Raw genomic sequence first — 14,710 nt, 5'->3', positions numbered from 1 at the left:
TGGTTATCTGCGCACAGCCCCTCTTGTCCCCGCCCCCCGCAACTGTTTCCATTGTCGCCGAGCAGCCACGTCCGGGTCAGACGCGCGGGACGGCGGCTGGGGATTTCCAAGGGGCTTTCTGAGGAAGCCAGTGAAAGTTGGGTGTCGGCTGCGGGGCCCCGGCACTCTTGCTAACACCCACGTCTTCCCTCCGGGACGTAAACTCTGGCCCGGTGGGGTTGTTTCCCAAGGCTTCTTTCGGATTGAAACTGAACGACACAAACCGCCACCCCTGGAGCTCAGCGTGCCGGGCTGGGAAAGTCCTGGAAAAGCTCAGTTGGGACTGGGGTTAACAGACCCTCCCTGGGCTTGAAGGCGTCAGAGAGAACGGTTCTGGTTTGACAGGACCCGTGAGTGGTGACACGAGCGCCTGCGCCAGTCCCAGCTTCCTCCCCTGGGCCTGGAAGGGTCACCGGAGGGGCAGCATCTCTGCCTCCTTCCCACACCGTCCAGGTCACAGGTAACAGGAGACACTGACTCGCTAGCAACACCAGGCGGCTAAGACGCCCAAAGCCCCAGCGCAGGCGCCCCTGCCCGAGTCAGAGGTCCGCCTGCGCGCCGTTCCAGGCACTTCCCCCACTGTTTTGGCGGATTGTATGTATACATGCTGCATATACTGAAGAATGACTGATAAAGGAGAGCAAATGAGTTTTACCTTTTATAAAACTTAAGTTACAGAATTTTCACATTGCTTTATTTTTATAATCACAAAAATCCTGAGGTAAACAGGATGTAATCACTTTCGTTTTGCAGATGGGGAACAAGAAACTTAGGGAAATAAAAATGGGGACACTTAACAGGATTTTCTGTGGAAATTTAGGTAAATGAGAATTTATGGTAAATATTTAATTCCAAAACAAATAACTCACCTTGGCCAATACCGTGACATCACTCAAGGCCCTCTTACTAGGCCAGAGAGAAAAGGAGAGGCACGAACTAGCCAGACCAAGACCCAGCAGCAACCTGAGGGTCTCCAGTTAGGGGAACGCAGGAAAGTAGGGGAGGGGCGGGTCATGGGCGTCACTGGTGGGCCTAAGGTATAGGAAGAACAGAAAAAAGAAGAAAACAAAGAAGGAAAAAAAAGGTTTTAAACATGGTCAAGGGCAAGTGATACGAAGAAGCCTCAGGATTTCTTCAAGGGACACCTGCTGCGCCAGGTCTAGAGGGCAGAAGGCTGCAACCACCAGACACCAGGACCACCAGGACCACCAGGCTGACGGGGTTGCCTAGACTCAGGACAGCAGACCGCTGAGACCCAGGGAAGCTCACTAGAAAGGCTACAATCCTGGAGGCTCAGAGACAGATAAAGAGGAGCAGAAGGGCCTCTGCTGCTCTGGGAAGATGCTTACTGGGCAACAAGTTCTTACTGTGCCCAGTTAAGACAAAGGAAGAGGGAGGCAAGGCATCTGTTACGGGCTTCAGAGCATTCCTAGGGGTTCATGTTTGCTGGCATCTGACCCAGAGTCCTGCCCATGTGCAAGGGCGCAGCCCCGGGCTGTGGGTAGCAAGGCCAGCATCCTACTCCCCATGAATTCAGTCTCCGCTAATCCACCAACCCAAACCACTCCCACCCCACAGCAGTCCAGAGAAGGTAAAATGACCCAGGGACACACTGTGCTGCTCTCTCAACAGTCTGCTGAATCTCAGAATCGGAGGGCGGCACATATTTGAAGTTCTGCCCATTTAGTTTCACAACAAAAAATAAGCAGAGGCAGAGACGAGGAGCAAAGACGCTGGCGGCTGTGCATCTTGCTAGGTCTTTATGGCTGTGTCTCTGGATTTGTAGGCCACTCCTCGACTCTTCAGCTCCCGCACAATTCCTGCAGCAGGAAAAGAAACAGCTCTGTGAGGGAAGAAGACTCCAGAAGATAAGAAAGGTCCCTCGGGTACCACTTGGTGAGGGGAAGGGGTGGCGTGCTCTAAGCAAACTGGAGTTCCTGGACTGCTCATCAACCGAACTGCGTGGTTGACTTGTCACCCTTAAAGATCCAGGCAAGTGCTTGGCAATGACTTGGTTAAGAATGAGAAGAAAAAGAGAGACACATTGTAGTCGTCAAAAGCAAGGGTTCTGGAGCCAGGATGCCTGGGTCCCCAAATTCTGGCTCGTTACTTACTAGCTGGGTGACCTTGGACAAGTTATTTAGCCTCTCTGAGATTTGCTTTCCCTCATAGAGTTGTGAGGACTGGCATTAATTCACATAAGAAACTTCCATAGAGCTTGGCACAGTAAATAAACACTGGCCGTTACTATGATTATTATTACCTTGGGGCAGGCGACCAGTGACTGACACTGCATACACACCTGGCTTAAAGTTACCTGAAAGAGAAGAAAAGAGACTGCAGTTTAAGAGTGAGTTACAACTAAAGACCAAATGGAAGCTTAAGCTAAAAATGAAAGAAATGCCGCCAACTCCCAGAGAAGAGCAATCACTTCTTTTGGCTCTAAGTGTTAAATGACAGGACACAGGACACTTTCCTTGGCTTTCCTCCAACCCCATCGTTCTCACTCTGGGGCCACCTACCCACTGATTGAAGACTCCCCCACCCGCACCCTGGCCCTGACAACACAACCAGGCCAAGATAAAGAGAAAGGGAGACACTTACTGACTCGCTGCCACTTGGAGACCCAGCTGTCCTCTGGACTCATCATCGCAATGATTCTAGAAAGGGGAAAGAAACAGAGAGTCAGCCTGAGTTGCCTCTACTAGAGAACAGAGAGACCAAGGGAACTGCCCCCCCCGTCCCCTGCTTTACTCTGTTCCCAGCCAGCACAACAGTTCTGGGAGAGGAAACCTAAGAAAAAGCCAAGTATTGAGTTTCTACCAGAAAGCTGGGGAAACTAAGTTCTAGTGCTGGGAAGGGACTGACTCAGAGCTAGTACTGACAAAGGTCCTTTGCACTTATGTCCCTGGCCCACCAGTCACAGGTCAGTCATCATCCCCCAAAGACTATCTCGCCATGCTCAAAAGCATCCTTCGCCTACCGATTCCCTGGGAAATGGGACAGCTTTTGAGGTAGATGGCATTACTGATTACAACCAACACAACCACTGAGCGCTGGAGCCTAGTGCAAAGGGGAGGGTGAGTCAAAACAATGGGTCCTCTTACTAGAAACAAGTTAGACTTAAGCAAGCTCTGCCTTTAATGAGCTGTACAGCCTGACACACGTATGGAGACCTCCCTCAGAATTTCATCAATAAGATGAAACTAGAAGGTTGAGCTAATACATGAAAAACCCTAGCACAGAGTAGGTGCTAAGTAAACATTAGCTCTCCTTTATTATCCTAATCATTCTTCTCAGGGTAGCTCTAATCCCAGAGCACAGGCAACAGAGGCTACGCAAGGGCCAGAGCCTGCTACTGAGCATGACAGGTAAGCTTCAGGTGCTTTCAGAAGCTACAGAGGTCACTATACCCCAATTAAAAAAAAAAAAAAAGAAGCTACAGAGGTCACTTTTGTCCTTCCCCCATTCCATCAAATACTTACTGATTGCCTCCTGTGACAGATCTGTACTAGGCACTGGTATTTGTTGACTGCCTCCTCAGTATCCATTCCCCCTTCTCTTGGTAGCAATCTTGGATTCTTATTTGGGAAGCCTCCCTCCCCATCCAAATCCTACATTCTCAGCCATATGCTTTGAGTGGAACTGACCCCACCTCCAGGGGTGGCAGGTAGGGTAATACTTGCCCTGGCCTGGCAGACCAATCTGGGGTAGGCACGTATGCAGGCTGTTCTCCTGACCAAAAGTATATTCTCCTCTGTCCTTCACAATCTATCCTTCCAGCCTTACAGTGTCTGTTATCCAACCTTATGATTTAACCTAAACAGAATTCCCACCATTCTCCAAACATACCCTGGTTTTCCCACCCCATGCCTTTGCTCAGGTCAGTCCCTTTGTTTAGAATGCTTTTTCTACCTTTCTCTCATCTCAACCTCCTCAAAAATCCTGTACTTCTTTCCGTAATTAAGAGCCTGACTCATATGCTATCTCCTCCACTTCTGGCTGAGTTCATCAAGCCCTCCTCTGATCTCCTTTAGCCTTTGATATACTCACTCTTCAAATCCTAATATGCACCAGAATACATAAATAACTCCTACAACTCAACAACAAAAAACCAAAAACCTCATTCAAAAATGGGCAAAAAACTCTACTTGCTCAGTTCTCATCATCAACTCAACTCTTAAGGAACTCGAAGACAATGACAGCTTAACCTGGACACGTGCAGCTATTATGCCCAGACTCTGATAAATGGTCATAACCTTTTGTTTTTTAATTGAACATAGCATGCTTCAGAACTCTCTGACAATCCTTTAGTAAGACACTAACAATATCAGAGTTGTCACTTAATGTAAAACCCAGAACCGTGGCCCAAAGATGGAGTCCTCAGACACTTCTTGCTTAGAAGCTGTAGTTATTTCCAAGTTTTTATAACTGAATTATATTTGAAGAGACTTTTTTCCAAAGAAGATATATAAATGGCCAATAAGCACATGAAAAAATGTTCAACATCACTAATCATTAAGGAAATGCAAATGAAAACCATAATAAGATACCACTTCACACCCAACAGGGCAGCTATTATCAAAAACAAAACAAAAAACAGAAAGTAACAAGTGCTGACAAGGATGTGGCGAAACTGGAACCCTTGTACTCTGCTGGTGGGAATGTAAAATGCTGCTGCTATGCAAAACAGTATCGCAGTTCCTCAAAATGTTAAACATAGAATAATCCAGCAATTCCACTTCTGGATATATACCCCAAAGAAGTGAAAGCAGGGACCTGAACAGGTATTTGTAAAGCCATGTTCATGGTAGCATTATTCCTAACAGCCAAAAGGTAGAAGCAATCCACGTGTCCATCAATAGATGCACAGATAAATAAAATTTGGTATATACATAAAATGGGTTATTATTAAGTTTAAAAAGGAAATTCTGACACATGCTACAATATGGATAAACCTTCAAGACATTATGCTACGTGAAATGAGCCAATCACAAAAGGACAAATATTGTAAGATTCCACTTACAGGAAGTACCTAGACTAATCAAATTCACAGGGAAAGTAAAATGGTGGTTGCCAGGGGCTGCGGGGAGGAGGAAATGAGAAGATGAAAAAAGTTCCGGAGGGACTTCCCTGGCGGTCCAGTGGTTAACACTCCACCCTTCCAATGCAGGGGGCGCAAGTTTGATCCCTAGTGGGGAAACTAAGATCCCACATGCCGTGTGGCAAAAAAAAAAAAAAAGTTCTGGAAATAGATGGTGGTAATAGTTGCACAAAAATATGAATATATTTAATGCTGTTGAATGAATTCTACACTTAAAAATGGCAAAAAAATTTTATGTATATTTTACCAGATTTTAAACAAAAAAAAAACCAAAACCCTAACATGTGAAACTTTACACAGTGTCTCTCTTACTTGTAAGTATCTCATTGTGTAACTCTTGCCGTCTCTCACAGCAGCCACAGATGGGAGTCCATTCATTTGTTAGCACTGGATGGTAACAGTGCTAACGAATGAAAGAACTGGAGTATCTGAGTGTGCACACGCATGTGTACATATGTACGAAGTAAAGGTTCCATGACAACATCTGTTTTGCTCAATCCTTTACTCTTCCTTAAAGGCAAACAAAGGAGGAATGAAGTTGGTCCACCTTGAAGGAACTTTAGCAAGCACTGGTTTGGGCCCAGTTTGCATGTAGACCCTTAATTGGCCTAGAAACCAAAAGAAACTTAACCCCCAAAGAATACTGCCCTCTAGCTCCTCCCTTGGGGAAGGAAAATTGAGACCTAGCCACTTACACTTCTCTCATTCCCCTTCCCCCCACTGGGCAATCTCACCAAGGGAAAACTTTTCTCTTAGGGCCTCTTAGAGATATCTAAAAGCATCAGCTTTGGGGCCAAAATTTACCCTTCATTTTCAAAAAGGATCTTCATACATTCAACAAATGTGTATTAAGTATCCACCACCTTCCAGGCCCTATGCCAGGTCATGGTGCATGACATAAACAGTCCCTATCAGCAATGAGCTAATAGTCTAGTGAAGACCTGTCCAGTGGAAATATAATGAAAGCCATGCAAGTCATTTTTAAAATTTTCTGTAGCCATGTTAAAGGAGTAAAGACAAAAGGTGAAATTAACTTCAATAATATATTTCATTTAACCCAACATATTCAAAGTATTATTATTCTGGCATGTGATTAAAACAAAAAAAATCAAGACATTTTACATTTTTTTTTCTTGTGCTGAGTCTTTGAAATCCAGTGTACATATTACAGGTAAAGCAATCTCAGTTTGGACTAGCCACATTTCAGGTACTCAATGCCACACATGGCTAGTGGCTACTGTACTGGACAGCATAGGACTAGTGTGTCTCAAAATAACTTTGAGACCAACTAGGATTAGGGTCTCAAGAGTCTGTCCACATTTACTTGGTGGGATGCGGGTAATGTAAAAGAATGAATGCAGCAATCTAAAGGGCTTACCCATCAAAGGAAGAGCTGGTGCAGTCATATACCATCTCTCGGTTACCCTTCATCTGAAGGTATGCATCACAATTGTCACAGCCATCATATTCAAACTGGTCTATAGTCTGGGAGGGGAAAAAAAGGAGAGAGGTGAGCATGAACAAGGCGAAAAGAAAAAACAGCTTTCTCCATACTTTTACCTGGTCAAGTACAAGACTCCCTATGTTGGTTCTGTCTCATCAGGTCCCCCACCCACCATTCCTACAGCCCCTTTCCTAAGTTCCACTCTCACAATCCTTCTTCTCTTGTTCCCAATTGCGTTTTACCTATTCCTTTCCCTAAATCTCCTTGGGGTCAGGTACCTTCTCCGACTACTCCCTCAGCTGCAGATCCCCACCCTCCTCCAATTCCTAATGTCCTTCGGCTCCAACAGAAGTTCACTGAACGTCTGTAAAGGGTCAGGCCTGTGCTGAGAGCTGAAGTTGCAAAGGCATGTGAGAACGCCCATGCCCACGGCTGCAAGACTTGCCTGCGTTCCTACCGACTTAAACGATGGCCTCCTGCTGCTTCCCACGTCCCCCTGCCACCCCCTGGGTCCTGGACCTGACTTCTCTCTTCACTGTTCCCGTAGCCCTGTTCCACCCAACTTTCCCCCAGCTTGGTCCCCCATCGCCCGTACAACCAGATCCCCCACAGACACCTTGACCAGCGAACACAGCAAACAAGCCCGCAGATGCCGCAGGTCTTTCGGCACCGTCTCCAGGGCCATGTTCTCCCACGGAAGAACAGCGAAGGAAGGAGCCACAACCTTCTCCCGCAGGAAGTAAATAGCAAATTACCCAGAATGCCCGCACTTCCGGTGTCCCAGACTTCCTCTTCCGGCGCGGGAGGCCGCCGGCCCCGCCCCTCCCCCCGCCTTAGGAGATGGTTTCTCCCGCCAGGAGGCGGGGCCGGCCGGGAGTCACCTGGGCCGGCGCGCGCCCCCGCCACCTGGGCCGGCGCGAGGGCGAGGCCAGGCGGCCGTTGGGCCTGTGGGCGGGGCCCGTGGGGGGAGATGCGGCGCTGTTGGCGCCTGCGCGGGAGCGCGCCGCGACCCGGGCGGAATCCCGGCGCGCGGACCATTTGATCTAGGCCGCTGGCACCGGGCCGCCGGTCCCCTGGAGGATCCTGGATGACAGCGGAGATTCTTTTTTGTCTTCCCGTCTTAAAAGCGCAGGGCCAGCGAGTCCACTGTCTCCCTGTGGATTATCTCTGCAGAGACGAGAAGAAATCCAGGGGCCGCCCCCCTCCTTCTTAACAGGGAGGGAGCGTGATTGGGTTTCCATTTGCGTCCACAGGAACGCTGGCCGGTGAGCGGAAGGCCAAAAAAATGCATATTTAATTATTTCTAAAAGCTCTTTATGTATGTTTCCACGTTCCAGCTGATAATTTACGCTTTGTGCAGCTTTTAGCATTTAGATACAGTTCCTTTACTTCAGATCATCTGTAGGAGATTGTGTCGTTTTTTTTTTTTTTTAATTTCACCCTATGGGATGCTAAATGCCTTTCTCTCTGGTTCAGAACTGGGCACCAGACAACGACCACCTCTAACATACCTTTCCTGGAGAAGCAGAAAGGGAAAATGTGCTTTGTGAGGAGAAGAGCAAAGGCCTCTCCAGGCCCTGTGGAATTCTTCATACCTACAGTAGCATCAGCTCTGTTGATCCTCACAATAGCCCCGTGTGTAGGCAGAGGACAGTCATTTATGTTTAGCTGAATTGGAGCTTTGGGATATAAATAGTTTCAGGCCCTGCTGCTCTATCTTCCCAACAAGGCCTCCTAAATTGAAACTGAGCTTTTTCAAGACCGGTCTGCTGCTGGTGCCCGTGCCATGTCGTGCTCAGATGGGCTCTGTGACTGGGGTTAGCATGTTCTCTATCACTGCATACTTTCTACCTTGGAACACAGTTCACTCTGTTGTCTCACGGGAGCTCTCCAACAACTCCGTGAAGTGGGCCCATTTCATGGGTGGAAAAAGGCACCAGGGTATTTGAGTATACTCAAATATATCTGAGTATTTGCCCAGGGTCACAAAGAAAGTCACTGAAGCATTATAGAGTGTGAAGTAAACAGTACAATAATAGTACAGATAACGCACTGAACCACAATGAGAATCCAGTCATGCTTTCTCTTTCCCTGATCTCACTAAACCACGCTTTTAGGGGCTTACAAGCCAAGCCCACCACTCTACTCTGTCCTTTCATAAATCAGAGCCTAGCCTCTGATATCAGGGATAATTTATCTTTGCCCACGTAGAACGCAAAGTTGTTACCTGAGTGACAGTCATGACAGAAGAAAACGACGAGACCAGATCGAATTTATGGATAAATATATTAGCAAATAAATACATTTCTCAACATAGTGCCTGATTCAAGCGTCTTTCTGTCTGTTTAGATATAAATACCCACGTGGGTGCCTAGGTGCTAGTTCCCCACTGACTTTGAGGGAAGAAGATTCCCAGGTGGGGTCCTGTGCCCACTTTGCTCCCACATTCACATTCCAAATGGGATAATGCCTGAGGGGCCAGCAATGGTCCAACTGCCCTGGGGTGCATGTCACCCTGAGGAGGCCCCTCAGCCCTTGCCCACTCGATACCAGCTGCCCAGGCCAGGCTTCCTGCTCCAACTCCACTCCTTCCTGTGTGTCTCTGGCCTGCATGGCTTATACTGGGAAGCCGGGCCTCTGGGCCATCTAATCCCAAGGGCCCCATATTACCTCTCCTTTGTTCTCCCGCTCCCTATCCCTGGTCTGAGAGAAAACGCCCAGAGAAAACTTCCTTGTTCAGCTGTAATTTTGCCTTTTCTACCTTCATTCCTTCCTTCCTCTTCCCAAATAAAGTCCAGCAGAAATCCTCTTCTTTCCGCCTACTTTGGGACTTTGAGATCGGCGGTCCCCAAGGAAGAGCTATTCCCTTCCCACTACCCTCACCCCGACCCCCAGAGGAACTGAGGCTGCTGGAGTGACAAGGGAGTTTGACGATCAGAGGCTTCGACCCAGTTTCTTCAAGGTGCTGTACCACCTCAGGGACAGAACTGCACACCCTGGCTTCCCCTCTGACTTAATATAGTGGATCTGACAAGTACGGACAAGGAGGGAAAAACATCCTCCCTTATGCACCAGGGGAGGCCCTGCCTGGTGAAGCTGCAAAGCCCCCCTTTTTAGGGCTCAGGGCTCACCTATGCTCCTGATCTTTTCGCAAAGAAGGAAAATGATAAGAACCAGGGTTGCCGCTGATGCAGCAGCCTTACCAAGGAGGAGCCAAAGCCGGTGTGCAGGACTCTCCCAAGGAAGGAGGTGAGAAGGGTCATGCATTCAGCTGGACCCGTTTGCTGGTATGAACATGAGGCTTGGAATGAGGGAGAGGAGACCTGCTGGGGCTGGGGAAGGAGCACCACCTTTATAACACCTATCTACCCGTACCTAGCTTCCTGCTCTCAAAAAGTCCCAGCCTGCAGGGGAGCCAACCCGCACAAGTGGTAGCTGGTTGCCTGGCTGGACACAGGCTTGCTGCACTGCAGATGGTTCTGCAGACAAGGTCTGGAGCTGGAAGCAGGAGACAGCACCTCCTGCCACCCACCATCACCACCCCTCTGCCAGTGGCTCCAGGAAGTATGGCAAAGAAGAGGGGTGTTTTCTGAGGTCCTTTCTTTTCTCAGGAGCAGGACTCTGTGCCAGGTAGGGCCCTGAGTCATCTGGCGAGCACTCTTGGTTGGAGCTTGGCCTGAACACCTCACACGGCCTGTTCACACAGCTCCTCGAGCTCGTCTTCTGAGCCTGCATTTAGGGAGAGAGGAGGAAAGAGGTCACTGAGGGTCAGGCCAGTCTTTTGCTTGTTCCACCAGCAAGAGAGTATGGCTGGGAGGGAACTACAGAGAGGCAGGAGCAGGGAATGGGTCCAGAAGGGTGATCAGATTGAAAGCTGAGAGGGGCCCCCGTTGGGACACAGGGGAGAGAAAAACGAATCTAGAGAAAGAGATACATAGATAGCAACCAGTGTGTTACCAATACTTACTATTCATTCATTCGCCCAGTAAATATTTATTAAGCACTTGTGGATCTGGCCTGCTACCATGTGCCAAACAGAAGACCAAAAAGACTAAGCAGGGACCTGACAACCTTGTAGGAGAAAAGGTGTGCACGTAAGTGGCAATTATGCCACTGGGGGCAGGACTGGGGTCATAAGAGATGAGTCACGGAAGGAGAAATATCATGTCCAAGTGGAGCATCAAGAAGGGCTTCCTGAAAGTGGAGATAAATGAGCTGGTCCTGCAGGAATAGGGAAGAATTAGATTTATGGGAACAGGAAGGCAGCAGAACCTTCTGGGCTGCAGAAACTGCAGGAAGTGTTTACCTAGTTTGGCTAAAGCTTGGAGCAGGGGAAGGGAAGGGGAAGAGTGGAAAATAAGGTTGGGAAGGATGATGGGGGCTAGCTGGTACTAGGGCCTTGAAGGCCAAACCAGGTTGGATTTTTCTTTACTCTGAACAAAACAGAACATTTGAAGATGTCTAGAGAGTTTGTTTGAGGAGGATGACGCCGGCAGCAGAATGGAGGGTAGGTGAGCAGGATCACAGTGGTGCGTGGCCCTGCAGGACACGACACTGACGTGCAGTGCCCGGCCTTCAGGCCCTGTGAGAGGGAAGGGAGGAGCCAGGAGGCTCCCACCCCGATCTTTAGGCTGCACCTAAGGCATGGACAGGGGCCATCAGTACTGGAGGAGAATATGGTAAAGCCAGCAGAGACATGGTTAACAGAACCTGGCGTGGATTAGATCTGAAGAGCAGGGGAAAGGGAGGCACTGAAACCAGATACGAGTTTGAGAGAGAGAGGAGAGGTAGCAGTCTGGCACCGGCAGCAATGAAAGTATACACATGACAGGATTCAAAAGGAACCATCAAACACGTGGCCAAATCTGCATTACGTGGCCCTATGGAAGCAATTGTTTTCTATACTATAACAGCTTGCATGCCTATCTCTCCACAGACCTGGGTCTCCTGGTTGACAAGTTCCATGTCCTCAGAGCCTGGAACCTAGCACACAGCAAGCATACAACGCAGAAAGAAAAATGGAAGGAAGAAATGAATGGATGGATGATAGCAGCTCTCAGGTCCTGCCTGTAGGATTCCCAGACCCCGAAGTCTTATATTTCAGGACCTTTGAGGGCAGAGGGGTCCTCCTAGTGATGGCTGTAGGCAAAGAGCTGTGTCATCCACCCAATGGGAAAAGATGGGGAAGAGTAGGGGTTGGGGGATCCGGAAGAGGAAGAGGAGGATTTGAGCAAATAAATACCCAGTTAAAGTCAAGGATTTACATTATCACCATTGGCTGCAATACAGTAATAGGGATGCACTGAGTCCTCAAGAAAATGAAGTCAGTCTTATTAACAAAGATGCATAGAAGGGAAAGCCCTCGTTGTTCTTTTACCCAGGGGAAAGGAGACAATCACAGGGCTGCTGGGAACCACCTGTGATCTCTCTCCTCTTTTTTTTTTTTTTGCATCATTCACATAGCTCTTCTCATATAGCCCAGAATTATGGTTATCTGTAGTTATTTCTCCTATAAGATCTCATGTGGCCTGGGATTATGGTTTTCAGTAACTATTTGTCCATGCTCTCCTCAAGAGCAAGGAACAGTTCTTGGCCTTCTTTGTATTTACAGCTAATACTGAGCTATATGCTCAGCTGTACCAATTTTTAAAATATTGAAACACTCACGATTGAGCTGCTGCCCCAAGCCACCCCAAGTACTTTCTGGTGTCTCAGCCACATGGTACCTCACCTGAGACCTCCCTAGGACCTGGCAACTAAAGGATCAACACCTGGCAGGGCCAGCATCCCACGCTATGCCACTTGTCCACTATTTTGAATGTCACCCCTGTTGGACCCTTCTCAGCTTCCATCAACCCTTTGGATGACTTCACCCGTTCTGCCATATCCAGCTCTAGTCTCCTGTCCCCGCCAGACCCATTTCCCCTGAAAACTCACCAGGCTGGGCTGGCAGCACCTGGCAGTGTGGGTAAGGGCATGGCCTACCCTCTGGGGTGCCAGAACTCCATTCGGAAGGCCCCTCCCCAGATGGGTGTGGTCCTAGGGGCTGGCGTGTAGTCAGACACAACCACACCGGCTGTGAACTTGGGTAAGTAGGGCCTGGGGTTTCTGGTAGCAGCCTCCTGTCTGGGCCCGGAGGTCCAAAGATCAATGGGTGGGCCTCTGGGGACCAAGGATATGCCAGGCTGGGGCCATAATGGGGAAGAATCTGGCACACTCGGTGTGCAGTCAAGTCCTGGGGTCGAGAGGCTGGGGAGGGCTCTGAGGGACTCCCCCGCCGTTTCCTCTGTGTGTGTCGGACAGAGAGGCTGGATTTCTGCAAGTGGAAGAGGCTGCTGGGACCAGGGCTGGGGCTGGAGGCGTCAGCTGGCCCAGGGGCTGGCTCGGTGAGGGCCCTGGGCCGTTGTGGGTTGGGGAGCTGTCCTGACGGGGCTGCTGGGTTGGATCTGGCTGCTTGCGGATCGGGTGAAGGCAGCTCTGGCTGGAGTTGTGTCCGAGGAATGGCAGGCCTGGATTGCGGGACTCCAGTTTCTGGGCCAGACTTCCTGCCGTGCCACTGGAAACGCTTTTTGTAGTGGTGGTGCCGGTGGCGGTGGTAGTGGACATGGCTGGAAACCTGGGTTTCCCCTGTGGGCACCACTGAGTCCAAAGAACGGGGCCGAGAGGTCATGCTAGGCTGAGCCTCCTCCCCCCGGTGCTCCCCTTCAGGGCTGCAGTACACCAGGGGGTCAAAGTCACTGCTCAGGGAGCTGCGGAAGGTAGAACTGCTGCCGTGGATGCCCTGCAGGCTGATGTCCGTGCAGTTGACCACTGAGTCACTCGAAGAGCCGTGACAGGGCCCTGAACTGGAGTCACTGGCTGGCCCGTCTGCCAGGTAGCCGCTGTGTTCTGTGCAGTAGCTTTCTCCAGACCCGCTGCTGTCGTGAGGCCTGGCCCGGCGTGGGGGCATGGGGCAGGTGGCAGGGTGCTGCAAAGTGCACCGCAGGTTGCTTAGCCCCCAGCCCTGCGCAGAGGGGCTCTGGGCCACTGCCAGGCGCTGTGGCGCGCCTGGAGCCCGGGGATGTGTGCTTCTGGGGAGGCGGTGGTGCCGAGGGCCCACGCCTGGCTCCTGGCATGGTAGGAAGGGACCAGGCCGTGTGGGCCGAGCCGCTGCACTCCGGGAAGGGCCCGACAGGTAGGCCGCAGGCAGGTGGTAGTGGGCATGGCCGGGATGCTGGCGAATGAGGTGGAGTCTTCGGCCTGGTTCTTGGTAAGATCTAGACGGTCCCAGGGACTGAGAAAGCGAGTCTCCCTCTGGAAGAGAGAACCAAGAGCACAGGTGTTCGACTCCACAAACGGAAGGAGGTACATTCAGAAAAGAGTGGCTGTAGCCTACTTATTGAGCCTGCATCGCCCGCAAGCTCCATCAGAGTTTGGACGACCAAGGATGCTCCTAACCTGCCTGTGCCCTGGGATGCCCTTGCTCCCTCCAGCCAGTTGTCTCCTTGGGAGTTCCACTGTGCATGGCAAGCCCTGCTCCTCCCATCAGCCCTTTGGGGACTTTCACCCAGGGCCACTGCTAGCCCACACTGCACCTTTGGGTGAATTAGAAAAAGGCTCTCTTTCCTCAAGATACTTCACTTTCATCTTTTAGAAGATTGTCATAATATCCTGGTTTTGTTCGAACAGGATACTTTATTGCCAGAAAAGTGGAATAATAAATATACAAATCTTGGACTTCCCAGGTGGCACAGTGGTTAAGAATCCGCCTGACAATGCAGGGGACACGGGTTCGAGCCCTGGTCTGGGAAGATCCCACATGCCACGGAGCAACTAAGCCCGTGCACCACAACTACTGAGCCTGAGCTCTAGAGCCCGCGAGCCACAACTACTGAGCTTGCGCCGCAACTACTGAAGCCCCTGCACCTAGAGCCTGTGCTCCGCAACAAGAGAAGCCACCGCAGTGAGAAGCCCACGCACCGCAACGAGAAGCCCGCGCACCGCAACGAAGAGTAGCTCCCGCTCACCGCAACTAGAGAAAAGCCCGCGCGCAGCAACAAAGACCCAACGCAGCCAAAAATAAATAAATAGATAAATAAACAAACAAACAAATCAGTCAGATTTAAAATCAACAAAGTTGTCAT

The 14,710-nt window shown here is 50.0% G+C and overlaps 2 protein-coding genes across 2 annotated transcripts in view; both read right to left on the bottom strand.

Annotated features, from left to right (window-relative positions):
* Positions 1-684: 684 nt before the first annotated feature.
* SUPT4H1 (SPT4 homolog, DSIF elongation factor subunit) lies at positions 685-7,315 on the bottom strand. The gene is made up of 5 exons (XM_061175472.1): positions 7,204-7,315; positions 6,522-6,628; positions 2,644-2,699; positions 2,303-2,356; positions 685-1,859 (listed from the first exon to the last, which is right to left on the bottom strand). Exons 1-5 carry the CDS (start codon positions 7,270-7,272, stop codon positions 1,792-1,794), a joined length of 354 nt encoding a protein of 117 aa, XP_061031455.1. The 5' UTR covers positions 7,273-7,315; the 3' UTR covers positions 685-1,791.
* A 2,875-nt stretch (positions 7,316-10,190) lies between these two features.
* RNF43 (ring finger protein 43) overlaps positions 10,191-14,710 on the bottom strand; it is a 60,937-nt gene continuing 56,417 nt past the window's right edge. Inside the window, exons 8-9 of the mRNA XM_061175182.1 lie at positions 12,525-13,880; positions 10,191-10,316 (exon numbers count right to left, since the gene is read on the bottom strand). Of these exons, the coding sequence (XP_061031165.1) occupies positions 10,273-10,316; positions 12,525-13,880 (1,400 nt within the window). The 3' untranslated portion in view covers positions 10,191-10,272. The remainder of the gene's footprint in view (positions 10,317-12,524; positions 13,881-14,710) is intronic.

Source organism: Eubalaena glacialis, chromosome 19 (assembly GCF_028564815.1).
Source record: "Eubalaena glacialis isolate mEubGla1 chromosome 19, mEubGla1.1.hap2.+ XY, whole genome shotgun sequence".
Classification (NCBI taxonomy): domain Eukaryota; kingdom Metazoa; phylum Chordata; class Mammalia; order Artiodactyla; family Balaenidae; genus Eubalaena; species Eubalaena glacialis.
This window is presented reverse-complemented; position numbering and strand designations above follow the sequence as displayed.

Excerpts from the sequence above, each read along its gene's own strand:
- SUPT4H1 (XM_061175472.1), bottom strand. The coding sequence starts at position 7,272 with ATGGCCCTGGAGACGGTGCCGAAAGACCTGCGGCATCTGCGGGCTTGT. Across the intron at positions 6,629-7,203 it reads TGCTGTGTTCGCTGGTCAAG|ACTATAGACCAGTTTGAATA; the intron begins GTGTCTGTGGGG and ends TTCCCCTCCCAG. Across the intron at positions 2,700-6,521 it reads ACCAGCTCTTCCTTTGATGG|AATCATTGCGATGATGAGTC; the intron begins GTAAGCCCTTTA and ends TCCCCTTTCTAG.